This window comes from Gallinula chloropus (assembly GCF_964237585.1).
Source record: "Gallinula chloropus genome assembly, chromosome: 1".
Lineage (NCBI taxonomy): Eukaryota > Metazoa > Chordata > Aves > Gruiformes > Rallidae > Gallinula > Gallinula chloropus.
This window is the reverse complement of record NC_140085.1, coordinates 45724371-45752166: the sequence shown is the minus strand read 5'-3', so window position 1 is coordinate 45752166 and position 27796 is coordinate 45724371. Positions and strand designations below refer to the sequence as shown.

General features: G+C 42.4%; 1 protein-coding gene across 1 annotated transcript in view; it reads right to left on the bottom strand.

The window, feature by feature from the left end:
* The window catches only part of MAPK11 (mitogen-activated protein kinase 11), a gene marked incomplete at its 5' end in the record, with an annotated part of 33697 nt that extends 6259 nt beyond the window's left edge, over positions 1-27438 (bottom strand). The window contains 9 exons of the mRNA XM_084279088.1: positions 3689-3768; positions 5358-5429; positions 5527-5641; positions 8038-8085; positions 8217-8246; positions 11124-11235; positions 12320-12378; positions 13317-13446; positions 27326-27438. Of these exons, the coding sequence (XP_084135214.1) occupies positions 3689-3768; positions 5358-5429; positions 5527-5641; positions 8038-8085; positions 8217-8246; positions 11124-11235; positions 12320-12378; positions 13317-13446; positions 27326-27438 (759 nt within the window). The remainder of the gene's footprint in view (positions 1-3688; positions 3769-5357; positions 5430-5526; positions 5642-8037; positions 8086-8216; positions 8247-11123; positions 11236-12319; positions 12379-13316; positions 13447-27325) is intronic.
* Between the last annotated feature and the right edge of the window lie 358 nt (positions 27439-27796).

Here is a 27796-nt window from a genome sequence, read left to right as displayed (position 1 = left end):
CCATTTCAAGTACTGACAGGCTGCAATAAGGTCTCCCCAGAGCCTTCTCTTCTCTAGGCTGTACAACCACAACTCTCTCATCCTGTCCTCACAGGAGAAGTGCTCCAGCCCTCTGATCATCTTTGTGGCCCTCCTCTGGACTCACTCCAACAGCTCCATGACTTTCTTGGCCTGGGGCCCCAGAGCTGGATGCTGCACAACCTGTGGGTCTCTTGAGAGCAGAGGGAAAATTCCCTCCCTTGACCTGCTGGTTACGTTGTTAATGATGCAGCCTAGGACGCAGTTGGCTTTCTGGACTGCAAGTGTGCACTGTGGGTTGATACCAAGCTTTTTATTCACCAACATCCCTAAGTCCCTCTCATGTCCTGACACATGTGCAGGATCTTGCACTTGCCTTGTTGAACTTCAAGTGGTTTTCACAGGCCCACCCCTCAAGCCTGTCAAGGTCCCTCTGGATGGCATCTCTTCCCTCCAGCATGTTGACCACAGCACACAGCTTGCTGCCACTGGCAAACTTACTGAGGGTGCACTTGATCCCACTGTCTATGTCTTCAACAAAAATGTTAAACAGTGCTGGTCCCAATTCCCTGAGGAATGGGGTCCTCCTGGTCTCCATTTGGATATTAAACCACTGACTGTACATAGGTTGTCTTGTCCCTGTAGCTATGAAAGGCTCATCCATACTCAGCTAGGAAAAGACTGTGCTCCTATTGGGTCCACAATGTCAGCATGCACACTGACATGATGTCAGCCCCAAACTTCTGGGCTGAGATTAATGTTTATCAGCAAGAGAAGAGGTTGAATGCTGGTCCCAAAGACTGGGATAGAACAGAATGGAGTTCTGAAATTAATCAGTTGAAGAAGAGGCCAATGACTGTCCCCAAATCCATAGAAAACCCAGCTGGTCTTTGAACAAACCTTAACCCCTTTTAAAACATATTTGTGCTACATGGACATCTCTTCCTGCAATCCTGTGTAGAAGATGACTACCTGCAGGAGACTAATTAAGCATCTCTTGCCTACTGAAGACAGCAAAAGAAATAAAGTTGTTTACACTGAGCAGCTCCATGGCTTCATGTGAGATATGGGACTGAGAACTATCTTCAGGACTGATCATGTCAGCACATCGTGAAGTGACTATAAACCAGCCACGCTTGGGAAATACACCCTCAGTGCTCCCCACCACCATCTTAATTTCTGCAGCTACAGTGAACTGAGAGGGAGGTATTTTAAGCTATTACACATCAATCTCTTTTCAAACTGTGCTTGTATTTAATGGGGCAGACCTGTTTATTTTTTTCTGTTTTTTATAAGATGCAAGCATGATTCTAGCCTAACCCTAGACTACCCTAGACTGCTGTATCATTAGTGACACACTGCAGTCTTACTGAAAGAAGCAAACCCTTATGCACTATGTCCCCAACCTGTTACACCTGTATTAGCATTTGCTTGCTTTATTATGGGGGATGATTTTTTTTTCTTAACAGCTGTAGCCAGTTATGCAGAGAACAATGTTTAAAGACTAATGAAACACAGGCTTTGCTCCACCTATTTTATGCCCCCAAAGTTCATAAAGGCAGCAAACATCTGCTAGAGGGTGAGAGTGTGCAGCTCCTGTCAGTTAAGCTTTCCAGAGCAATAGTTTATACATATGTATGAACAGTGGAGCAAAAGAGAGTTGTCACATGTTCTTACATGGAAGCCATGGACTAGGGTAGAAACGACAGGTAAATTTATCTTATGACAAACATCTGTGGAATTGTGTATCATTTATTTCTGTGTGGACATCAATTAACATCGCTAATCCAAACGTGAATGGTCAAAATTATCTTCGACCTTGTCCACAGGTCCCTTGAAAACAACACAGACCTATCAAAATATACTTATCAACCCATCCACTCTGCTTACTCCTTCACCACAGAAACGTGAATCTAGACATTTAAATTATCCTGAAAAGAATGAAAGGCAATCACCATTTAAACCTGTATTAGCATGAAAGACTGACAAATCAGCTCAGTAACTTGTGCTGAAACATCCCATGAGGTTTCCAATTCTTTAATCCTCTACTTATAACTGAAAATAGGCTTGGTACTTCAGAAAACCTCTGGAATGGGAAAACCTGTCCAGGACTGCAAGCTGCATTTAAAAAAAACAGTATCTAAAGAGTAAAGCCGGACTACAAGGTAAAGAAGAACGTAGGAACAGAACTAATACTCCTTTGCAAGAGGAAAGTACCTCCAAGCAAGGTATGTATCTCCTTTGCCATCACTCCCCTAAGCAGGCAGCAGCAGCCCAGAGATGACCTAGCAGTGCTCCCATTCATTAACTTGGTTTTTTGTGTTGTCTCTATGCTCTAAAGGTATAATTAGCCCCAGTAAAACAGTTTCAGGATTCCTGTAGCTCACTGAGGTATGCTCTGAAACACCAGAAATTAAAGACAAAAGCAGATACTCTCTCCAATAAATATTTAAGGTGCTTAATCTCATAAACAAAAAGCTTGCAACTGAGTACCTCTGGGCAAACCACACATTTGTATACACTACCCTGAATGTGTTACTGCAAACACCACAGGATCTCAGTAACACATAATGGCTACACAAGGACCTACACTTAGGACAGCACAGTCCGAGGTTGGCTGGTTGATCCAGCTCCTAGCATAAGGATGGATCCTCCTCCTGTTTTGGCCATCCCCTGGTGCTGGGTACCTCCAAGCACCTGTGCATTGGCCTGTGTTTCTTTATGCTGGAACATTCCAGAAATACAGTGTTGCTCTGGCTCTCCTACTGCTCCTCCTTACTTAAACCACTGGTATATTAAGTTCAAAGAAAACCCATTAATGAGCTGAAAAAATAGCTGCCAGTATTAGATTTAAGGAAACAGCTGCAGCTCAGGAGGCATCTGTGTGCTGTTGTTTATCTGAATTTTTACAGTGTGCCCATTGCTCGCCTTTATCAATCAATACCACATCTCATTCCTCAGCTGGATATCCACAGTTGTTGCCTAAAATTAATGCTTTACGTGTAGCTTTAGCAGAGGATCCATGGTTATTGCTTAAAATGAATGCTTTAAGTGCAGCTTTAGCAGAAAAACAAAGTGGAAGTTTTTAATGTACTAGATTACTATTTTAGAGAAGTCGTATGGAGAGTTAAAAACCACACCATTAAATTACAGATATTATCGTGAAAGCAGACCTCATACAAGCATTTGGAAAGATGAATAAATATGAATTTTAAGTTAGGGTTCCAAATAACAGCAGTCATGCACAGCACACATTATTTGATTCTTATCTCCCTATTTAGGTCCCTTAAGACAACTGAAAGCCTAAAAATTAAAGAGGCATCAGATTTAATAAGAACAACATAATGCCCTGCCCTGAGCATGTTTGATTTTTTTTTTTTAATTGGAAGTCTAGCAGTAAAATAAAACACCAACTGCAAAACTCATTTCAAAACCAGTACGTGAGAACAAGTATCAAAATTAACCCAGCTGACAGATGAGGCATTTGGGTACCTCTGAAAAGAATATTCTTTTTAATCACAGCATTCTAGCAACAGAAAAGAGAGATCACACTGACATGCTTGCCCATCTCCAAATCAGAACATCTGCGTATCAGAACAAACGACATATGATGCCAATTAGGGACAAGAATGATAGAAAGTCAGTTAACCCACTGAAGCTGTGAACTCACATGCTCTGATGAGATCTTCTTCAGAAGTTCAGAACTGGGAGTGCCCACAACTTCCATTATTCTCTTTAGTTGATCGATATCTGCATGATTTCAGGGAAATAAACAGCAGGTGGGCTTCTGGGCTTAAACAGTTATTGAGCTTTCATGCAGATAGTTAAGATGGTTAAAAGTATCCAGCAAGACAATTCCATCATAGTGCACGAAAGGATACCAACTCGTACCTGCTTAGGCCTAGTCCTGGAGTATCAAATTATCTGTCTGTATGATGTGAATCTCTGCTGGGTATGTGTGTATGTGAGAAAGGTGCACACAAAATATTACTTCCTTGTCCTGGTTCCCAATTTAGCTTAGTTTTAATAGAACATTTATGTTTCAGTGGTCTGAAGGATTTCTGAAAAACAGCCTGTTACAGCACGTAGGGCTAGATTAACAAACTGAGGGCTGCTATGTGGAAAATTCTCATTTGGTAGCTTTAAAAATCTGTTTTATATCACTCTCTAGATTAAAAACTTTAAAATCTTCATTTTTCATTGTCATATGTGACCTGTAAAGTATATTACATTTTCTCTAGAGAATGTGGGTTACTTTACAGCTTTATTTACATTGATGTAATCACATAATTGCAGACAATATTTTGTACCAGAAAAAAAAAATATTTCTCAAAAACTAGATGCATTGATATTTCCAAACACCACCTTTCATGTCATCGGTCTGAAGCACAGTCATCATCCAGATGATGAACATCTGGGCAACACCTGTGGTTACACTAGAGCCTAGTGATGCTGAGCACAATAGAAAGGTCAACGTAGAGACATGGTCTCTCAGCTCTCTTAACGGTTTTGCAGGCAATTCTCATGTCATGTTGTTTTGCACCTGGCAACCGCTCAGTTTTAGCAGAAGTGTTTGCTTTTGGAGGGGTTTCAACCTAGGGAGAAACGTCAATATTCAGTACAAACGCATGTGCCTTTGTTTCTCATACTAAAAGCTTTCCTCCTCTGATGTAGTTATTTCCTCATTATTTGTTTTTTTTTCAGTTTTCTTTTATTATTTCACTACTTCCCTCAGCAATGTTTTGTGTTTTGGTTTGGTTGGGGCTTTTTTCCCCCCTTCTGCTAGCACAGGAAACACCATTGGAAATCCCTGACACTCCATCAGGGACCACAGCACAGCACTAAAGAAAAAAAAGGGGTTTGTTGCTTCCATGGCACTTCTGGATCAGCTGGCTTTTTTTATAATAGGACACACCGTGTCTGTTAATTCAGTTATTATTTAAAAGTTAATTTGATTGCACTTTAGGAACTTCCAGCCTAAAAGCAGTTCTCTTTTTAAAATTATATTAGCCAATCAAAAACTACCACCTTAACTTTAGTTTTAATGTACTTCAGCAAGATACACATGTGGAAGAAACCTGCTCTGTTGTAACCAGGTTATTATTTAAATACAGACACACAACAAAGAGTAAATGTAACTTATGCTTGTTTAGAAACATCTGTTACAGGGTTTTTTCCCTACCCATGGGTCTCATATTCAGCTGTCATATATATGCAACCAAAAGATCAGCAAAAATGGTTTACTGTTTTAGAAGTCTGTTACCTCAAAACCACTCAGGTCACTAGGAAAAAAAAAAAAGAAGAATAAGAGAATAATTTATGTTTTATGTCAAGGATACAATCATTTCCTGGAAATAGGGCCTTCCCTTTCAATAGCTCTGCCATGATGCATCCAACCGACCAGATGTCAACTGCCAAAGAACAGGGAGAGAAACGTGCATGATGAATCGAACGGATCTTTAAACAGAGCTGATGCTCGGTTTGAAACTCTCACTATATCCAGCTTACCTGTTTGGTTGTAGTGCATCCAGTTTAACATAATTTCTGGAGCTCTGTACCATCTTGTTGCAACATATCCGGTCATTTCATCGTCTGTTTGTCGAGCTAAACCAAAGTCTAAAATCTGCAGAATAAATAAGAATTAATAAATACCCCTTCCCACTTTTGTTACAGGTACTGATTTTCCCCATGACTTCTATCTCAGTTTATCCAGCCGTCCAAGCACCTCACCACCAGCGAGGTAAAACAGCAGCGCTCTGTGGCCGAGCTCAGCCGCTCTCCCTGCTGTGTCCCTGCAGCCTACAGGTCCACATAAAGACACTTCCATGGGGATGAGCCTGGCCCTCTGTCTGCTAAGGCAGACTTCACATTTTGCCTGGAGTTAAATTTTCCTCTGGCACTCGTTTGCTAAAAATAAGCAGTGTTGCAATAAAATGAATCATTACCGAGTGGGAACGCGTGTGCAAAATGCCAACAGCAAGTGCCGCTGGCCACTTAAAACATCTGAAGACCACACGAGCTGATGACAAATCCACAGAGTCTCTGTTGTTTCTCTCTCATGTCGACCTTATCACTGTTGCACACAGGTCACATTTAGCCCACTCACGCACCGTTCCTGTGCCACTAGGTGAGAATCATCTATACTGCGTAACAAGGTAGATTAAATCGCCTACCATCTGTTTTCGGTAGAACTCCCCCACTGAAACAACACAGCCGCTCTGTTTAGGTACACATATTACTCACAGGCTCGATGGCAAAATGTTCCCCTCCATATGCTCTCCACTGCTAAGTTTACATTGCAGGGAAATTATTTCAATTACATTTTTCCTCCTCGTTTCTTTGCTTTCCATATTTTGATTGGTCTATGTCCCGCTAATTATGGAGCTAAAAGGTATTCCTGACTCTAAAAGAGACCGTTGTGAAAGGGTGCCATCTGAACCTCAACACTGTTCCTTAAGTAAACAGAAATGTGAATTAAGATCAGGAGCAACCTCCCATGATGAGATCCAGGATTATTTATTAAGATGATGGCTAATCCTTTTCATTGGGAGTGAGAAAATGTTAAGAGCATCATTCAAAATCCCTCAGTTATAATCCAATTTAAATATATAAAAAGCCTGAAGAAGAATATTAAGATATAAATAGCACATTAACATCTTTACTTTTAATACAATTTAACATCATTATTTTTTAAATAAGCAAAACTAAAAGCGTGAGGCAAACAAGGCGTGAATAATGGAGTGAAACTCAAACACTAAAGCCCTTATTTTTATAAGGGTTTTGGAAATATTTTTCTTTCATAGCTGATCCTTTCTATTCAATGTGTGTACATACATTTTTGTTCTTTTTGCTTCTATTTCCTTTGTGTTTGTACTTTCAAGTATCCAGTAGTTTGGTCTATTTCAAAACAATTTGGTATCAGAGGAAGTAAAGCTATAAATACATACAAAGCAAAGAGCAGTGCAACAAATGCTAGGGAGGGAGGTGTACTGATACTATAACAATAAAAAACAAAAAAGACTGAAAGTCTCCTTTACTTGCAGCCCAGGAACACAGCACACATTTCAGAGTGCATGATCAGACCCAGGAGACCCATAAAACTTCACAGATGCTGAACACACATGCATGAAGACATTAAAGGGATAATCATGAAACTTGCTGAGCATCTGCAAGTGCCACTAAACCAAACAGGAACCCGTTCCTCACCACACATCCGGACCAATGTGAGAACCTGACTGTACTGCTTTTATTCACTATTGTGATTTCTTTTTTTTTTTTGCTGATCTTGTAAGTATTTGGAATCTTTTCTTAATTCCCTCACAGCTGGAATAAAGTGATTACATCAGAGTCTCAGTCACAGGGAGAAAGATGTTTCTGGCTGTCACGGAGAAATACTAAACTTCTCATTCTTAGGCTTAAAGGCTTAGAAAGCTAGAAGACATCTTTTCCTTCTCCAGTCTAATGCTTACTATGCATCACACAGATACGTGAATTTATATAGATATATACATTAAAACAGCATTTCAGAAGTGTGAATTATATGAGGTTTGTGCTGGGCTTTCGTTGTTTGTTTGTTTGGCTTTTTACTGCCTCTAACTGGTAAAGTAACTGGTAATACGGGTATCTTTTCCATATGATTATTTAATTTAGCTTGTAGAGTCTGTCAATGTGAAAATGAAAGCTGTTACAAGGCTTCATCTAAACATGGCAGATGCACATGCACAGCACAGGTCAAATTTCCAAGATGCACTCAGTTAAGTATTCACGGGCCAAATTATTAGGCTAGGTACCATCTGCGAGGATCTAGGGGTGGACATTCTGCAAAGATACTGGTGTTCGCAGTAAATTAACATTTGGGAGAAAACACATGGTCATGGAAATGGGTTTTCTGTGTGGGGAAGCAACAGTAGCAAACAGCTGAAAGTAATGGGGTCTGAAATAAACATGGTAGCTAGTGGTTTCTTAGAAAACCCTTGAGAGCTTTTACAACATTCCCCGTTACAACAGCAAGGTACCTACCCTCAATTCACAGTCTTCATTTACAGCTAGGTTACTGGGCTTCAGGTCCTGGAGCAGAACAGTCAGAGTTAGTCAAGAACGATTTTAACCTTTTGAAGTATATAACAAGTATGGTGAGTAACACATCTGATGCACAGAAGGACACACTCCGTTTTTATTATTGCAGCGAGCGAACTCACCCGGTGGATGATTCCAGCTGAGTGAATATACTGTGAAACAAAAAGGAAAAAAAAACAAAGGGTAAGATTTGAAGCTAGAGGTGAAGGAAGGCACAAGTCACTTATCTCTTTGCTTCCGAGACTGATGGTTTTATATACAGAAAAGACGTCACGCCACGTTTTCAGATCAAACAGAGATATGACGAACTTCAAAACCTCTTTGTCTTGTCTTATGCAGAGCTGGATATTTCAATAAAAGTAACCAGGAAGGCTAGATTCCACCATAAAAGATGGCACTTGCAGTGATTCTACTGTTGAAAGTTTCTTACCAATTCGGATTTTGTGCCAGTCTTATTTGAGTGTCCAAATTGATCAGCTAGTGCCTCAGTGAAGGCAGGGACCTAGGGACCAGTATGGTTGAGTCCTGGATGATGTAAGTCACCTTCCCATACCGTGATTGCTGAATGTGGGTGAGATACTCACACCGTGGGAGAGGTTAGTGACCAAAATACCCACCTAAGCCAAAGCACTGCTGCAGGTCCGCTTTCAAAGCAGGGACCTATAGCAGTATTTCAATGGCTATTTAGTGTCTTAGTGTCTTGGCTATTTTATATAAAACTCTCAAACTCAAAGATTGAGAAAAGCTTACTCTGTAATTTCCTATTGTTCCCTTGTTAGAATTCACAGCCAATTTATCTATGTTCTTACTGACCAGGATCAGCAAGACCTTGAAAACCTTCCTTTCTATCCTCCGGAGGTAAATTTGCCTTCTTTTTTTAGGAGCAGAGATTCCATGTAAAACCTGTGTACCAACTGGGAAAGCCCAAAGAAAACACAAGGGCATTCCTCTTGTTCCAGACCTACGCACTGTTTATCAGAAGGGCAGGGCCACCCTTACGTGCTCCTCACAACAGATATGAGCCACCAAATGAAGAGGAAACCAAGCCACACTTGCAACAGTGGAGGACAGAAGGTCTCTGTTGAGACCAGGGCTCCTCTCAGTGCCACCGAGCAGCCCTCTACCAGCCAGCTCGGGAGCCTGCTGAAGTATGCAGATCCACACACACAGAATCACAGAATTGTAGGGACCTCAAGAGATCATCGGGTCCAACCCCCCTGCCAAAGCAGGGTCCCTAGAACTGGTTGCACAGGGAGGCGTCCAGATGAGTTTTGAATATCTCCAGAGAAGGAGACTCCACGCCCCCCCTGGGCAGCCTGTCCCAGGGCTCTGACACACTCACTGTGAAAAAGTTCTTCAGCATATTTGTGCAGAACTTCCTATGCGCCAACTTGAGGCCACTGCCCCTTGTCCTGTCCCCACAGACCATAGAAAAGAGGCTGGCTATTTCTCCCTGTGTCCCACACTTGAGATATTTATAAACATTAATAAGATCCCCTCTCAGTCTTCTTTTTCTCAAGGCTGAACAGCTCCAGTTCATTCAGCCTTTGTCTGCTCAGACAGCTTCTGCAGGCCGTGAAGCCTGCACCCCACACTGCTGAGCACACCTGCCAGTGAGCCCAAACCTTACTCAGGCATGTGAATACACCTTGTAACGACTCCAGCATAGATGTAAGGGAGGAGTTATACACGAGCAAAAGCTCTTTGACTAATGAGACGTGAGAATTTCAATTCCAGAAGAGATGAGCCGCCAACAACCCCTCCCCTTCAAAACAGAGCCAGAAATGCACCTGAGCACATCGGAAATTAATATTCACTTTAGAGCACAACTCCTACTATTATTTAGCTCTGACACAACACAGCCTTATATTCAAAACTGCAAGCTGGATAATTAACTCTGGAATCCATCTTCCTAATTAAGCTATTAACTTAAGTAAATGAGACAAAGCAATTAAGGGCTCAGTTCTGCAATTTTTATTCATTAAAATCTGCACTTAAATTGACAAGAGCCCGCCCGCCCAAATAAGAATTACTGTCTCAGGCACAAGGTGACTTGCTGAAGATAATGCAGTAAGTATATTTCAGTCCTAGTATTTACCACAGCTTGCTTTCAAACATGCAGGTATTTTCCACATCTGAAATATCAGTTCCTGTTACGTTAGCTACTAAAGCGGCTGCCCCTCTCATTTCTTTTTGCTTGTACCTGGGAAAATCAACACTGGTCCAAGAAAACGCTTATCACTGAGTAATGAGAAGTATTTTCTCTGTGCTTTCCCATCTATAGACACGTACATGTTTAATGTCAGAAAAAATTTTAGATCTCTGAAAGAAAATTTTGCTACAGTTTCATTGCCAATTGCCTGTGCTATTTAATTGTATGAATTTTAACTGGCATGATTAAAGGAACCGATGACTCTATACAAACACTTAGTGATTGTGTGCAATGTTGTACTGCGTTAGGATAAGCTTCTCCTTCCAGACATTCCCCACAGAACCCAACTGACATGGTTACCTCTTCACCCACGTGATACTCTCTATGAAAATCGGGGCTTATAGCAGTCTTTCAGACCAGCTCAAAGCACAAATGTGAGCTACTTGCCATATCGTCCTTTATCAATTTCACAATTCTCCAGAAGTTTTTTCACTGTCTTCTCACGGCAGGTGAAGTGCCTACAACACACACCGTGTGCCACGGAACGCGTTCGCTTGAGACGTTATACAGCGAGTGATTACCCTTCAGTAACGAATTAGACAATGATCTAAAGTTAATGTTAAAGGGGACTATTCACATGCACTGTGCATGTAACACTGACAGGCCTGGGCTTTTAGTTCAGGTTAGAAAGACGATCCGACAGTTTCTGAAATGACTGCTGCTACCTGCACACTCTTAAGACATTGAAGAGAAAAACAAACTCTTCAGACATTAAAGAGAAAAATACAAGTGTTTAAGTACGATCACACTGCAACGAACAGGTTGTTACCACAACCTTTGGGTTGCTGACTCTAAAACTCCTGCAGTCAGACAGTACCTTAAGACCTCGAAGTAACTGGTAGATAAGAAACTGTATATGGTCATCTGTTAACTTCTGGCACTTCACAATGTTATTCAGGTCAGCACCCATTAAATTTGTCACAAGATACCTGTGAAAATAAAACAGAGAGAAGAAAACAAAGAAATATGCCTCCTTTAAGAACTGCAGGGTGCAAATCATTCTAACAGGAGCACATCTGTACAATTTCCATTTTCTACTAACATACAGTTTATACACTTTAAATCTGCTGTGAGCTTTAATAATGGAGTAACATGAGATTTATTACCATGAAAAAGAAAAATCCTTATGGTACATTAAAAGCTATTATCTCTGTTTTCTCCATGACACCCTACAGCAGTTCAGGGAGGATAGAAGGAATCCTATTTTGAGATGAATAGGAAGCCTCACCCAACATCAAAGGGGGAGCCTGAGGCACCGAAACTACAGTACCTGCAAGGCCCCAAAATATCTGATGATGGAGATTAACATTGGATTGGTTGAAGAGTGGGGTTTTTTTTAACTTCCCTCCCTGCCATCACTTGAAGTCTTTTTTAAACAAACTTTTCACAAACATTGATTCTTTTCCAAAAAACAAGTGCTGGCACAAAAATACTACATTTCTCATACCCAGTTCTCATCTGTGTAATTTTGCCCCAGAGTCAAAGGGGTTTCACCACTAATTTCCATGGAGAAAAAAAAATAAATTATTACATGTTCTGCTAAATTGCTTAACTAAGTGCATGTGCACAATGTAAACCAAGAGGAACTCGGCATCAATCATATGTCTGAGTAACACCAAAATAAGCCTAGTCCTAGCATAGTCAGGAATCTAGCCTAAATTTACCTTGTCTCAACTAACTAACAAAATACTTCCCTGCATTCCTGAACTACCTCACCTAGCTGTAAATAAATAAATAAATGAAATCTACAGCTATCAAATAATGGAAGTTCACTGGCTTGACAATTTCCCATACACCCATAGTCTTTTTAATTATCATTCAAAAAAGTACATAATCAAGGCTCACCCTCCTGCTTCTGCTTTTGTGGAGAAGTTGGAAAAAGATTTATTTGGGTTCCTCACACAAAGCCAGCTGTGGCTGCAAGTGTATTAGGAGTACGTGCTTCCTTTTTAAAACCAGAGTGGTGTGTGCTTACTTATTAATTAGTCAGAACGATTGTAAAATTTTACTTACACTTCATTAAAATTTTCTATTGATGTTGCAGGTGTAAAAACATCTAGTAATCCTATAACCTGAAAGGTGAGGGAATCGACATTTTATTTTTAGAAATCTGTAAAGAAACATGTAATTAGTATTGACAGTGCTTGGTATTTTTGGGATGAAACAGAAAAATCTGGCATATGGTCTGATCTGGAAATAGGTGGTCTATACAGGTATAGCCTCAGCTATCTCCATGACCAACACAAAATTATGTCAATTACAAAAAGCAACCACAAGACTTTAGACAATCAGAAAGAAAGGCAGGATAAGTAACGTCTCATTACAGAAAGGCTGCCATAAGGCTCAGACACTTGTTATACCTAAGATTATGCACATTTTCCTGTTGTTCTGTTGTTTAGCATTTTTAGCATCTTTTCTTCAGGATACCTTTGGACCCACCATATTTTATTCAGGCTTCAATTCATCATGCCATTTTTAAGCAGGTGGATACTCCCACCGAAATCAACTGTTTGCCACATAAATTTAGAATAGTATTCAATTATTTGAGGCCTTGAGTTCTATTAGTTAAAGAATACCTGTTTCATCTAGCTCTTACACTGCTGTTTATTTCAATGACAGTATTTGCTCTTAGCTTCTTGACAGAATACCAATCCTGAAAAAGCAGATTTGAGCTTGTTTTTTTTTTCTTTCCTGGTCTGATGTTTCAAGGGCATCCAACAATAAATAGTGAGCAGAACACTTTGCCTTAGTTAGAAAAGAGTAGGACCACTTGTTTTGGATTTCATTATCTGCATCTTCAAGATGAAATGAGGTAATTTTTCAGTAAAACACAGCCTTTTACTGAAAGTCTGGTGATGTCACTACTCATAAAATGGCTAGGTCCAGGTATCTTGGGTAGCTCAAGAGTTGCATACGCTTTTGAAAAAAGATTTTACCTCACTGAAATTAAGCCCAGATTGCAAACTTTCATCATAACAATTCAAAGGGAAAGAACTCAGACTCCACTTACGTTCTCATGCTTCATGTGCTTAAGCAACCTAAGCTCTCGGTAGGTCCTCCTTGCATGAATAAGAGACTGAAAAGGTCTTGAGAGCTTTTTTACTGCCACCTTCTGTCTTGTTTTGGTATCATAAGCTGAACTGGAAGAAGAAAAGAAAAAAGTCCACGTTGATGGCATGTTCTACTTCAAAACCCTTAGCTAGTTCACTGGAGAAACCTGTACTCTCTTGGGGAGGTTGTGTGTCTTACTCCTTCCTTTGCCCTCTTTCACCTTCTACTCCAGGACTGCAACCAGGGGAGCCAGTCAATATTAACTTGGAGTACTCAAAGACAGTTCCCTTGTTTTCCATGTAGCAAACTCCTTACAGTTATGATAATGTTCAGGACTCATTCCCGGGTAACCCTTTCCCATACGGCAGGAGAAGTAACCAGAGGATTAGCTCCATTAGCACAGGTCCAGCCTCCAGCTCCACAACAAGGCTCATAGGGAATATGGGGATTCAAACTCTGGGTCTTACTGAACAAACTGGAGTCTTTACTAATTAGAGGCATTGCCACAAAACTGGCAGCAATGCCACAAAACTGGCCTCAAACCAGGCTGTTGATACAGCCAAGGCCATAGTTTCCTTGGGAAACATCAATGACAACTGAACAACGGGTCCACGTCTCACACTTCAGCCCATGGATCCTGCTGACACACAGCCTGGGCTTAACTTCATATAGATGGAGATGCCTCGCTGAGGAGGACACTACACACATCACAGTTTGCACAAAAGGGAGACCCACTGTTTTTTGTGCGTTAGAAAGACACGACAGGTACAGCAACCCACAGAAGAGTGCCGCCTGTTACACGGCACAGGAATAGAGATGATCCCTGCCTGTGTTACTTCATGGCACTACACAGCACGATTACAGAAAGATTCAGTTTGCTGTCTTCTCTCATGAAGAATTTTTTTTTTTAAATTGTTACTTTTATCCATTCAGATAAAATTGTGTTCAATTAAAATACCTTGAAATTCTCTGTTTAAAGTGTGGCTAACGCTGTCTGTGCTTGCTAGAGAGCGTTAGCAAGCTGAGAACCGTCACACATTTATCTTACAGAACTTTTTTGGAGTTGTAAACATTGAAAATGAGATCGTGAAAAATCCACATAGCACAACCACAACAGTCACACCAAATGCTATTAGCTCCTTATGAACAGTGTTTTAGACACTCCTGCGAACTGTGGTAGGAGACACCTCCTAGAGACAAAAAACCATCGGTCGTGCTTGGAGTAGCTCCCAGACTACTCCACTGAGTCTATAATCAGCTCCAAGTAGGTGGAATCCTACACTTATTTGGTGCTTTGCTACAAAGTCATGAAGAGACACCGAAAGAAGAGCAAAGCCTCTTTATTTGCAGGCAGCTGGAGGACAAGGTGGTGTTTCTAATGAGCAGCAACGAAGGACACAAGCAACAAAAGGGCAGGATGAACCGTCTGGCATCCGGAAGATGACTGTGAGCCAGTTATCCTCAAATTCACCCAACCTCCGTGAAGGCCAAAGCAGGGCACAATCTAACAGTGTTTTTATTTGATAAAAACAAAGCAAAAGGAAATAGATTTAATCAACAGGTTTCTCACAGGCAGTGTGGAAGGACTGAGTCACTCATGAGATAAATTAAATAGATAAGCAGATTACTTAGCTACTTTCTTGCAAGCATCACAGAAGCGGATCATCAGGGAAGCTTTGAAGTGTACAGGGTTGTGGCTTGGCCAAGCACCTCAGGAAGGGCATTTCCTGAGCAGAAGAAAGCAAGCGTAGGAAGAAGAAGAGGACTGGTATCGCTCTGCAGAGGGATACAGCAGAGTTACTTGTTCTGACAGTACAGACACAGTTATCCAGGATACGAGGACGCTGTGCAGCTCAAATAAATGGAGAAGCTCAAGGAATGAACAGTGTGAGAACTGACAACAGAGATATCTTAGATTCCATGTGACTGGCCACAGGAGCAACATGAAGATTGCACAAGTAAATTTGAAGAAATTAAAAGGATGCCAATGCTTAGCTGTTAATGTAATAAAGATTAGATATAATTTCTCTTTGTGTAAACCTGGCCAGTGAATCCAATGGAATCTTACAAATATATTACTCTCTATATCCTTTCCAACTTTTTTTCAGTGAAAAAGGAAATGTTTATCCAGATAAATAAATACCATCGCCCAAAACAGCAGTCTGTGCTTAACATCTCAGCTCTTCTGGTAATCCACAAGCCTTCCCACTCATGCTTGCACTGATTTGGGAAAGACTGTGTACATTATACAAGGCTAGGAGGAATTAGGCTTTAAATCCTGTTATCATGATAAACATCCCTTTCCTTGCAATTCTAAGGTCAAACGTGGGTTTCAGTGGTTTAAAACCCACTGATCTTTAAAGATGGATTGCCTTTTACCCTCCATATATATGACTCAAGGCTGTAAAGCTTTCAGACGGTATAAAGCAGTATTTTTTTAGCTTCAGTAATTCTTTTGACAGCAGCTTTTAGACCCGGGGTGGAAGCACATAAAGCGAGAGAGCGGTGAAAGAAGGGAAAGGAAAAAAAAAAAAAAGGAAACAGACAGCAGCTTGAGTTCTGGGAGCTCCAATGGGAAATCATGAACTGAAGCCACACAGGCCAGGAACTGACTTGGTTTAAATGAGTTCTTCCACAGTCAAGAAACTGTACCAAACGATAATGAGAGCTCAGGCTTGTTCCTTGCCTGGTTTACCATCACTGGAACGCAAGTCATTAACAGCAGAGCATTCAAAAACACAGATTTTGCACTGTTGAACTCTCTTGTTTGTCAGATTGGAGGATGACTTCCATCTGTGGTCTCTGCTACTGCCTCTGCGATCACATTTTGCAAGTAGCAGGCCACTGCCTGCATTCTTCCCCATGCATGCTTATGCTGCTTATTTCAGACTCAGTCTCCCCCTCTTGCTGTTGTATCATCACAGCAGCAATCTGGGCTGTACCCTGAATATCCCCTGAGTAAACTGTTAGGTAGCAGGAGGAGCTGCTTTCCTTTCTGTGTGATTTCCCCACAAACATAGAACTATCAGAGTAGGTCCTGGATAGGACACCTCTGGTCCCAGTCACAGAAAAAATATGGGTGCTTGGCACCTACAAACCCTTCTTTTGGGGACCTGTAACCAGCCTGACTAAAATGATTCAAAATGGGTTCTTAAAAAAAACACCAACCCATGCTGTTCACTAGGTATTTAACAGGGAAGAAAAGGGGTAGAGCCGTCCTCACCTGCCTTTATCCTGAGTGACACCCAACTCACACACTCCCACCTTGACATCTAGTCTGGAGAGGGCTTCTTGGCCAGTCTCTCGGTGTTGTCATCACCTCACAAACAACTGCCAGCAACGTACAGCACCTTGTTCTTTCCCAAGGTTATTTCCTACAGGCTTCAGCTTTGGCCAACCACTTGTGTTTAGACCTGGTTTACATTCACTTACACCTAGAAATAAGTTCTCCTCTCCATGGTTCAGCTACTGTTTCCTGAACTTCTCAAACTACCTATTCCGAGGTATCTTTCCTCTGATTATGATGTCACCTCAGGTAGCTGGACAGAACAGTACAATGGAGATAAACTTTGATACTTGCAAAGGGATATCATCTCCCATTTCTAATTTATAGCTGGCATTTAACTTGATGTAGGCAGTGAAAATAAGTGACTTTTTAATTGCATACTGTCAGTGAGTATCTTTTACATTACGATAGAGCAATATGCTCACATGCCTTGAGAGTATACGGGAACACCTGTTTATACAGACCTTCTACCATAACTTAAAAAGAAACACAGATCTATTTTTTGCTTTATTTTACAAGAAGCAGCTTTGTAACAATCTTAGCAACAGCTTTTTCAGATATGATCGCTCTTGACCCAGAACCCACTGCAGTTATGACACATTTTTTGCTGCCTGTCCTTTCAAAGATCAAGGATAAAAAGCCATTATTCTGCTTACAGGGATGCCATCCTTTTCACACAGATTAGAGGCTTTTGCTGATCACGATTTTCCATCATTGCTTAAATTAGACCTACCTTTTCAGTGTTGTCAACTATGTTTAATAATTCTATTGAAGTTACACTAGATGAAATAGGAGTCGCTATTTATATGCACATTTTCCCAGTCCTTAACCTTTCAGAGAAAAGTCTGAACATCAGGAGTTAATGCAGCCCAAGAACTCAGGGGGCAAAAGGCACATGGATTTTAACAGCCTCACCCACGGGATTTTTGATGAGGCATGGATCCTTCACAGCTGATGTTTATAAACACAGCCATACATACAGTCATTTCCCTTGCTACTGGACAGACAGGCCATTCATGTGTGCAGCCAGCCCAGACCCTTCAGTGCCTTTGGGATTAGGAGCCTATTATTTAGCTATGGCTGCTTCACCTTCAGGATCAAATCTACTTCAACAGCTGGACAGCTGCTTGCAGGAGCCCAATCTAACAAACTGAGTGGAGCTGACTTGTATCCTGTTTACAAACTCCAGTATCTGATGCAGGAAGGATACTAGGATCTCCTCTGTAGTTGGTCCTTCAGCTACTTAATGCTTTATGGTTGGAGAGGGCTTATTAGCCAGGCACAGTACTATCCAAAATCCCTGGAGAAAGTTCTGCTCCAATGCAATGTTTTGTCTAGTGAGGTCTCTTCATTCCAGAGCCAGCTCAGGCCTAGCTGATGCAGAATGAAGGCATGACCCAAGCTGGTTGTGCATGGTACCAGTCTCATGTCTGCAGCAAACTCTCCCTTTACTGCAGGTTACCTGTGTCAGCCAATATTTCACCCCCATCACCCCCAGACAACCACACGTTGTTTGGGTTGTCTACAAAGTGTGATTTTATATCTATAGAATAAATATAGCTAATTATTTGTGATTGATTTAGGGTTAAGCATAAAAAAATACAGAGAAGATTACCTTTTCCAATTTATTTTATATAACTCAGTGTCCCAGCTTTTAAGGAGGCTGTTACCCCTTTATCACCACAAGTTTGACAAATGGTTGGACACACTATACCAAAATTAAAGAGAATGCAGTAAACAAGCAGATCCTTAAATATGCTCCATGTGACAATGATACTGAGTCTGGGTTTTCCCCACATTGTTCTAAGGCTTCTAATTTCTTTCTTTCACTGCAGCACAACACAAGTTTCTTTCCTGTACTGGCTCACATTCCTCCAGAACACGTGAAGATTCTCCACTATATGGAAGTGTTGAAGAAAAAAGAAAAACCAAAGAAGAAAATGCAATTCATGTTCAAAACACAGATTCAGATGGGCAGAACTTTACTGATTTTGGTAAGAAAGAAGGTAGCATCCAGAGACCAAAATGGAAAATAATTTCTGCCACATATTTTGTACAGCCACAACTTTGAGCTCTTATCCACAGACCTCAGCACTCTTTCATGTACCTACTGACTCCTTCCTTCCATGACAGGAGGCATGAACATCCTCATGGCCAAATGTCCCCCTAGTTTGCAAGGCACTGACTTACTAAGAAAAACAAGTAACAGCAGCAGCAGTTGTGTGCAAACATTGAGGAAAAGGGATAGAAGACAGGTCAACGTGCAGGTAACCTAATCATGGAGGCAAACAGCCCTTACTGCTCCATGCACTGGTAGGTTAGATAGAAAAGGAGACACAGAGGACCAGTGTCTTGGGACATTTTGTAGTCCCCAGTCATATCACCTGGGTTCCTCACAAATGCAGCAAGTGACAACTCTTTTTACATCTTTCATAAACATTCTGTAAGAGAACAAAAGTCACCACACCAGTAACACAGGGTTTATTTTTTGTTTGCAAGGTGTAGTTTGTGAGCTTTGTCTTCCGGCTTTTCTCCAGGATATTCTTCTTTGTTTAAATGAAATTTTTGGGTTTTTTAATGAGGCTACTTTTTATTGGGGTTTGGAATAGTCTTGAAAATGGCACACACAGCATCTACCCGGTACCAGAAAATGGGCTGTAACAGCTATTAGGAGCTCAGCAGGAGAACAGGAAAAGGTCACCCATGGTAAGCTTCAGTTAAGCAGCAGGATAAACCCAGGAAATAGATAATTTGTTTCTGCTTTCTAAATGTTTTGTTTCTTTACCTTGGTTATTTCCACCCTCTAAAAGCCAGATTTAAGGTACAGAGTGGGTATTTGTTTACTAAACCGCAGAAATCACAACAGAAGGAAACAAAGAAAAAGTGAGATGGTAGCAAGACAAAAGGTAGGAGGATGAGTAATGGGCAGCTCTGAAAGGACATGTTAATCTTCTCATTAGAGAAAAGCATCCTTGCTGGATGATGACAGGTTATTGTATTGTAAAATTACATCCCATCACTTGGATATTATTCCAACACACCATGCTGAGCACTGGCATCAATCGCTTTGGCTTTAGCACAATCACTGTCAATTATCTCAGATTCATTTACCACTACATCTAAACATAAAAGTATGAAAGATCTCCTGTATGTGAAACATAATTGAACCACAGTGAACATAAAAGTATGTATGTAGTTTTAGGGGACACTGAAAAAATACTAAAAAATAATTACCCTCCATATGTTTATGCAAATACATCACCAGTTTTCTTCCAATGCAGCAAAACGACCATAAAAACGCTGCATCAGCCTCCGAATCCACAAAGCTATTTTTGTTTTCTGATCTGTCTCTCATGGCTCCACAGCACCTTAAATATTCAAGTATTTACGGAGGAAGAGACGCGCTTTTCTAGGTGGAGTTACAGACAGTGTACCACATGTCAGTGGGAGAAATGCAAGTAAAATCATGCTTGTAAAAATATCCAAAACGAACAGAAGACTGGGGTCATAAGCTGTTAACTTCCTCAGCACATGTAACCAACTCGTGGATACTAAAATAATAATTCATTTTAGATATCCAATAAGCCTAATGTCACTATTTGAACAAGAAAATCTGTCAGCTGCCACTAAGCCAGTACCCTGCTAATGATAAATGTATTCTGTTCATCATTTCATTAAAAAAAAAGACTGCTAGGTAGTTAGAAATTGTGGGCATAAAGCTAAAGCTAGGAATGCTAGTGGCTAATCCGGATATAGAGTTTGATGTGAAAGATACCAGCACTTTAAAACACATTACATAAACCTAAACAAATAAAATCTCACTCACATTCTGGTCCTCCTTTTTCCTATTCCTCCCCCCACTTCTTCACATTTCCTGTTTTGTCTCTCTACGGCACCAAAAATATTAAATAGTGGCAAATTGGTCCCAGGCCATGTAGAGGTTTCGAAACACCCTGTCCCATCCTGACTGTACAGGCAGATCTAAGCCACTGGATTTCTAGTATGACTGGTTAATAGGTTCTGAGATTGCAATCAGCTCCTTGGGAAGCTGTGTTGAAGCAACCATGCCTAAGACTTCAAGGGCTCAGGAATAGGGACAATGTCCCCCAGCCCACTGCAATCACAGTCATGACTGATGGCAGGAGAGGAAAGCAGATAGCTAGTGCTACTGCTGCATCACATAGTCTACAAGGTGCATATCATAACAAACTACATTGAAGTAGGGATGGAGGACACCCTCCAGTGAGGATTTTTATTCTGCTACTGTATTCCCACAGCCACACAAGAGGTTGGAATTCCATGATCCTTGCTGTCTCTCTGCCAGAAGTGGCTCATCTTGTGCTGCTCATCTCTTCTTCCATCTTCTGCCCCTCTCCCTAAAAAATACCTCATTAATTCTCCCATTAAAAAAACACGCTCTATACAAAGTGCTCTTCCCTGCTTCTTGAGCTTGCCTTTTCCTCACCCTGCCTGCAGCTCCTTCTAGCACCCTCCTCACACACAGATGTTTCCCATCCACTTTCAAACTACTCCACAGGCTTTGTGACAGCATCATAATTAAAGATCTGTCACAACTAGTCTCATCTGTCTCCACAAACACCTCCTTCTTCATTCAATCTCCTTCATCAAAAGCTTTCTTAGACACTTTAATTTTAATTAGGAACCTTGACTCCACCAATTACCACCCCGCTTCCCTTTCCAAAAATCAGTAACCACGCTGTTCCAACAACTGGAAGATACTCAGGATGAAAGTGGACAAAGCAATGATGACCAACATGCATTCCATCTTCATATTCCAACAAAACCACTCTCAAGCAGCCTTCTAGTGATGTTTCCCTGGCCAATGCTCAGAAACACTCTTTCATCTTCCTTCATGCATCTTTCTCAACATGCCTTGAATTCTTGATCTCCCTTGGCTCAGTAGCTGCAAACCCCACCATGTCTTCACTCCTACTAGCTATTTCATCACTTTCCTTCATGATGGTCTTTCTCATTCTGCTACGTTTTTTGTTGCTTATTTCATCCACTGATTATAGCAAAGCTGTTGCAAAGATCCTCCTGCTAACCAGTAACGTTGATCGTGCAACTCCTTTTATTTCATTCTCCTCTCTATTGCAACCTCACTTTCAAGACCTTACTTCTAAGTATCATTATTAAATATACTTCCCCTTGAGAGGTGTCCTGCGTATGACTGGACTCACACATCAGCCTTCATCACTCAGTTTTCAAGTAATTACTTGGATAAGCTTAGAAGGGCTCATTGGAAATATCTGCAAAACTAATGAAAGGCTTCTAAACTCTCATTCTGAATGATGCATACTAAAAATAGACAACTGCTAATGGGTCTTGGACAGGAGTATTTTAACAATATTGTTTGAAATGTTTCCAATTAAAAAATACAACCACAAACACATGTAGGACGAAGTTCACCCCCTGGACTTGCACTGGAAACAAAAGACCGAAGCCAAAAAGAGCAACAGCCCACTGAAATCAACTGGCTCTACATGTGTTTGGGATTCTGTCTTCAGCCTGTAGAGATCTATATGGTTTCCAATTTCCAGCTGCATTTACATACAGCAGGTGTGTGTTACCACTCCTCTAAAAGCTTATCTCAGCATTTACTACTTCAACTAGCATGTAACATTACAGTGATAGGTATCATAACTCTAGTAGCCCGATCTTGTCGTTGAAATCATACACTACACAGATCACTACAGCTAAAATGAAAGGCCCCTTAAAAACCAAAACAAAAGCCATCCTAAAGTCATCAAGTACAATGATGGATGAAGGCATTTTTCTCTTTGTCAATTTATATCAGCTTTCAAAAAAAGCCACACATTACTGAGTTGACTCAGCATCTCCTAATGGTCCTTAGCCTGTAAAGGACAGTACCAGCAATGTTATACTCCCATCTTGCAAACTGCTGCCCTCAAAACACTTGCGAGGGACTGTCTAACCAGAAGCACAGGACAGGGTTGATGGGGGGGAAGAAAGAGGTTAAACTTCAGGATTCAGGCCTTCTGATTTTATTTTTCCATTTGTACTTCCTTAAAGCAAAGGAAAAAGCCTAAACTCCACACCATCTTTCCCCATTTGCCCCCAAAATTAGCCAGGGCAAAAACTTAATGGATCCTAAGCGTGCACTTAAAAGTTAGGAGAACAGGGGGACCTGCTGAGTGCTGTACTGTGTAGAGGACTTACAGCAGGCTTGGCTTTCCCGCTTTTATTGATCTGAGGCCTGTGCCGTTACACTGTGACTTAGCAGGCCGCACTTCAAAGCGTGCGATGTGTAAAATGGGGTTAGGCATTGCATACTCTTAAAATTAGAGGAGACTGACTGCATGATACAGGTACTACTGATGCCAACAGCCTCTGAGGAAGCAGAGCAGTAGTTTCTGGCTGCAAAGACGCTCTGGACTCACTTTGGTTCATCTTGCAAGGTCTGCTCTTTCCAAAGGAGGCAGAGCACAGCAGCCTGCAATACGCTAAAGGGGAGCAACCTGTTGGAGAGACAAGCAATCTGCAGAAGGCAGTCCATACCTCCCAGGCAAAAATAGGGCTAAGTAGGTTGGAAGACAGTTCACAAAGAGCTGGATGAAGAGAAGCATACAGGCTTAAAAACAAACAAACACACACAAACAAAACAACAAACAAAAAGGACAAAGCAGAAAACAAACCACCAGTAAACCAAGACTTTATCTAGGTTACATAATTTGTGGTATTATAAAAAGTCTTCAAAAAAGAGAAGAGATGGAGCAGCTCTTTCTCAGGCTTCCAGAGGAAAAGGCAGACAGATACCAAACCATAGAGGACCTAGCTCAGTAATACAGCAGGGAGGCAAAGATCCTGTAAACCAGAGGTATGGTTTATAAGCAGTACCACTGGGACAGTTGAAAGACTCAAACACAGACAGAATTCTTATTTAAAAGGCAGAGGTACAAGGGACAAGAGTTTAAAAAGGCACTTTGACCTGAGTCGTGAACTGTTTTTTTTCTCTAGAACTCAAATTAAATGGTTGTAGATTAAGATTACCTTGTGAAAGAAAGCTTGCTTGCTTCCCATCTAAATGGCTATCATTTTAAATGCTGCACTTAAGATTTTTAAAACTCACAATTACCAGGGATAATGCCTGGTCTATAAGAGTCAACCATCTCTTCAACTTCTGGGAGAGATAAATCCAACTTGGAGGGGCGGCACTGCAAAAATGCATTAACAAAACCCACCCAAACCTTTAAATGAAATTGATTTTTGGCTTGAGGAGAAATAAAACAATTGTCTAATATAAAAATCTCAACTTGATAAGCAAAGCTATAGCACAAAAAGAAAGTAACTCAAAAATAAACAGATGCACATGTAAATTTAGTATTTGCTAATACTCAACCCCTCAAAAATGAAAAATTAACTGTAATGGACTCTTGAAAACTCCACTGATCATTTTAAACGGAATTAAACTACCATACACACACCACACTTCTGTGGGGCTTTAACTTCTGTCCCCCAATTAAAAAAGAACAACAAACCAAAGCAGATATGACAGCAGCAAGTGACAGAATATCCATCAGCTTGAATGGCTACAGGAAAGAGCCCAGGTAAGAGAAAGTCCTCTACAGAGTTAAAATATAAGAGTAGCTCCATGTACTGCAAGGGTGAAGCACTTGAGGGAAAGACCTCACAGTTCACACTGTGGTGTAGATGCTGAAGCACAACTCCGCTTGGCAGTGTGGCCAAGTTCTTCTGAGGATTTCCAAGAAGGACTGACTGTTCTGTATGATGTGTCAATAGAAAACCTGAAAAAAGCAGTAAAGCTCTTTATGTCAAGGAAGGTCTGCTTTTTATATTCCACATCTGAATAAAAAAATCCCAAGAAAAATCATACTGGAAAGCACTGTGCATGACATAGATACCTCTCTAAAAGCGAGGCTGTTTTAAACCAAAAAAAAAAAAAACATCTCCACAGCATGCTTGACACATCTACAGGTAAAAACTATCCCAAACACAAATTCTATTAAGACTCACAAAATGTTAATAAATTGGGCCAAATCACAGCCTTCTGACACAAACTCTTCTATTGATTTTGAGCTGCAAGCAAAAAAAAAAAAAAAGGCAAGCAGAAGTTAGAGTAAATGCAAACATTTACAGTATGTTTCATATTACCAGTTATCACTTCAGTTGCACAAGTCTATAGGATGTGACTGATGATTTATTGTAAAAAAGGAAGGGGTAGGACTAGAGAAGAGTTTCACTGTGGTAAAAAGACTTGTTACAACAACTTAGTTCCTGTTTTAAAGCCACTGTTTGGAGGTCAGGACCTTGGCTTCTGTTCAGCAAAGCACTTAAGAATTTGTTTAATTCCAGTGCTTTCAGTAAGACTTCAACATGGTTTTGGGTATTTTACTGAATAGGAGTACAATTATTCACAAAAGCAATATAGCATATTACTCAAGGGAATGATTATGTCTCATGGGTCTCCTGGGTAAAGCACATGCACATAGAGGGGAAAAAAGAAACCCAAAATCAATTTCAACAGACACTAAAAATAGATGGCTTTTCTGCAAGAGATGTGAACCTTCTCCTCACATCCAAGCTTCTGTTTGAGTTTATAGTTCATTGATGTTAACAAGGCTATTAATATAGAGCAATATTTGATTGCTGGATTCTGTTCTTAAGCATATATTTTAAAGTAAACCTTTCCCATAGCATCTTTCAGTCTCCATTTTACACCCCAGCTCCTAGGCATCTCTGCTGACAAAAGTACTAGGACTTCCTTGGCTTTGCAGACAGAAAAGTAGTAAGTACAACGAATTAACAACACTAACAGTTTAAAGAAACAAAGCACCAGCTGTGCTGCAAGTGAGCCACCACATGTTTTCATTTCCTTTGCAATTTCTCAAAAGTCTTGACATCCCATTACAAAATTCAGCACAGGTCTTACCCTTAAAGCTATGTCAGCATAAAGAGGGAAAGTAACCAGAAATGCAGGTTCAATTGGAACGCAGCAGTAGTTAGTTACTCTCCTATTGTTATATCCAGCTCCTAGTTTGTAAAATAAAAGAGGAGAAAGTAAACTAAAGATTTTATGGTCTTAATAACCTAGGTCCTCATGAAACTATTCATGTCAGGATAGCCACAGGACTACACACTTAGCTACAGCGGCGGGTACCAACAGTCACCCAATATTTGCCTAGATTTCCCTGATGCAAGCATAAGCCTGAAGTAATAATAATTAAAAAAATAATTCAGAGATATTTCACGTTACCCCCCAAGTGTTTCTACTGATTGTTGGAGGGGTTTTAATTGCATATTCTTAGTTTATGTATAATTGGGGCATTTCATAGGGCTAGAGAAGAAAGCAATATGTACAAAACTCTATAAAATGTTCTCTGGTACCTGACTGTGAAGAGGAAAAAAAGCGAGTGGCTGCTGCACAAGCTTAGTCCATGGTGGAAAGTTAAGTTCTAAGGAAATACATTTTTTTCGGTAGCACATTTATTTAAAGGCCCATTATGGATTGTTATGACATAATTCTACTTACCCAACTCACAAAAGAAACACAGTTCTTTTTGAGAAACCCCTTAAACATCACTATTATTTCCAAAAATTGATTCGAAGCTTTTATAAGCATAGTTAAGTGCGCATCAGCTATGAAAACAATAGCCTGACCTGCACCGGGACTTCCCAGAAGTGCAAACCTGATAGAGTGATTATGAAAAAAAAAAAACCCAAAGAACAAGAAAGGCCGCGTTTTATGATAAGATGCGATAAACCTTTACACAGCCGTAAGATAACGAAGCCCTTGGGCGGTGATCAGTCCCAATTAGCGACTCCCCCTGAACAGGGCGGGTGAAACCCCTTTCACTCTGCCAGCCAGCCCTGCCTGACCCCCGCCCTGCCGACCCGGCTCTGCTCCAGGGGCTTCTTCCATCGTTCCCAAGGCCAGAATTGACCCCGACCCACGGGGCAGACCCGCCAGCCCTCCCGCACGGACGGCGTACGTCCATCACTGCCCGGGACTGGCCCGGCCGCCGGTGAGCTCTCCCGGGCCGGCAGAGGGGAGAGCTCCGAAAGCCATGCCCCTCTGCTGCCTCCCCGTCCGGACACGCCATGACTGTGCAAGATTCCCGGCTTCGGGGCGATTTTTCACCCCGGCGGATCCATCCGACGAGCAGCCCCCGCGGCGGCCGGTGGATTTAACCGGCACGGAGCCGCGGCGCATGCGGTGCGGCCAGCGGGCCCGACGAGACCCTCGCAACTCCCCCTTGTGCGGCGGCGGAGCGGCCAGCAGGGTGGCCCGAGGGGGGCAGCGGCGGGAAGGCCGGCAGGGGCCGCCCCTCCGGCGGCGGCGGGCCCGGTTGCCCAGGTTACGGCGAGGCATGCCCCGGCCCCGCGGGGCTGCCGGCCGCGGGGTTGGGGGGGGAGGGCTCCGGCGCCGCGCCACACACCCCGGCTGCCCAGCGGACACGCCCCCACCCAGGCACCGCTCGGAGCCGGCCCCGCTGCCGCCGCTCAGCATCCCCCCCATCCCGCCCCTCTCGGCGCGCACGACCCCCAGCGCTCGGCAGGGCCGCACGGAGCCTCCCGGGCATTGTCTGCCCCTGCTGAGCGGCGCCGGGGCCGCCTCCCCCCGGCTCCCGGCCGGCAGCACCTGCCGGCTCCCGGCCCCTCTTCCACCGCCCCGCACCTACCAGACAGAGCCATAGGCGCCGGAGCCGACGGGGGTGAGGTTCTGGTAGCGCTGGGGCACCTCCCACACCGTCTTGTTGAGCTCCTGCCGGTAGAAGCCGCCGCGCTCGGACATTTTCCCGGAGCCGCCGCCAGCAGCAGCAACAGCGGCAGCCGCCCCTCAGCCGGGGCGGGGAGCGAGGCGGGCACGGCCGGCGCCGATGGGGAGGAGGGACCGACAGGGGAAGGGGAGGGGAAGGCGGGAGGCCGAGGGGGTGGGGGCAGCGTCCGGGGCCGGAGGGAGCCCGGGCGGGGGCGAGGGGCTCCCGGCGCACAGGCCCAGGAGCCCCGGGCAGCCCCGGGGTGTGCCGAAGCACCGAGCCCGCCCCAGAGCGGGCGGCATCACCGCCGGAGCGGCGACGGCTGCCCCCACCTCGGCCGGACCTGCCGGAAGGTGCGGGAAGGGGCCCGCTGCTGCCTGCATGGGCAGACAA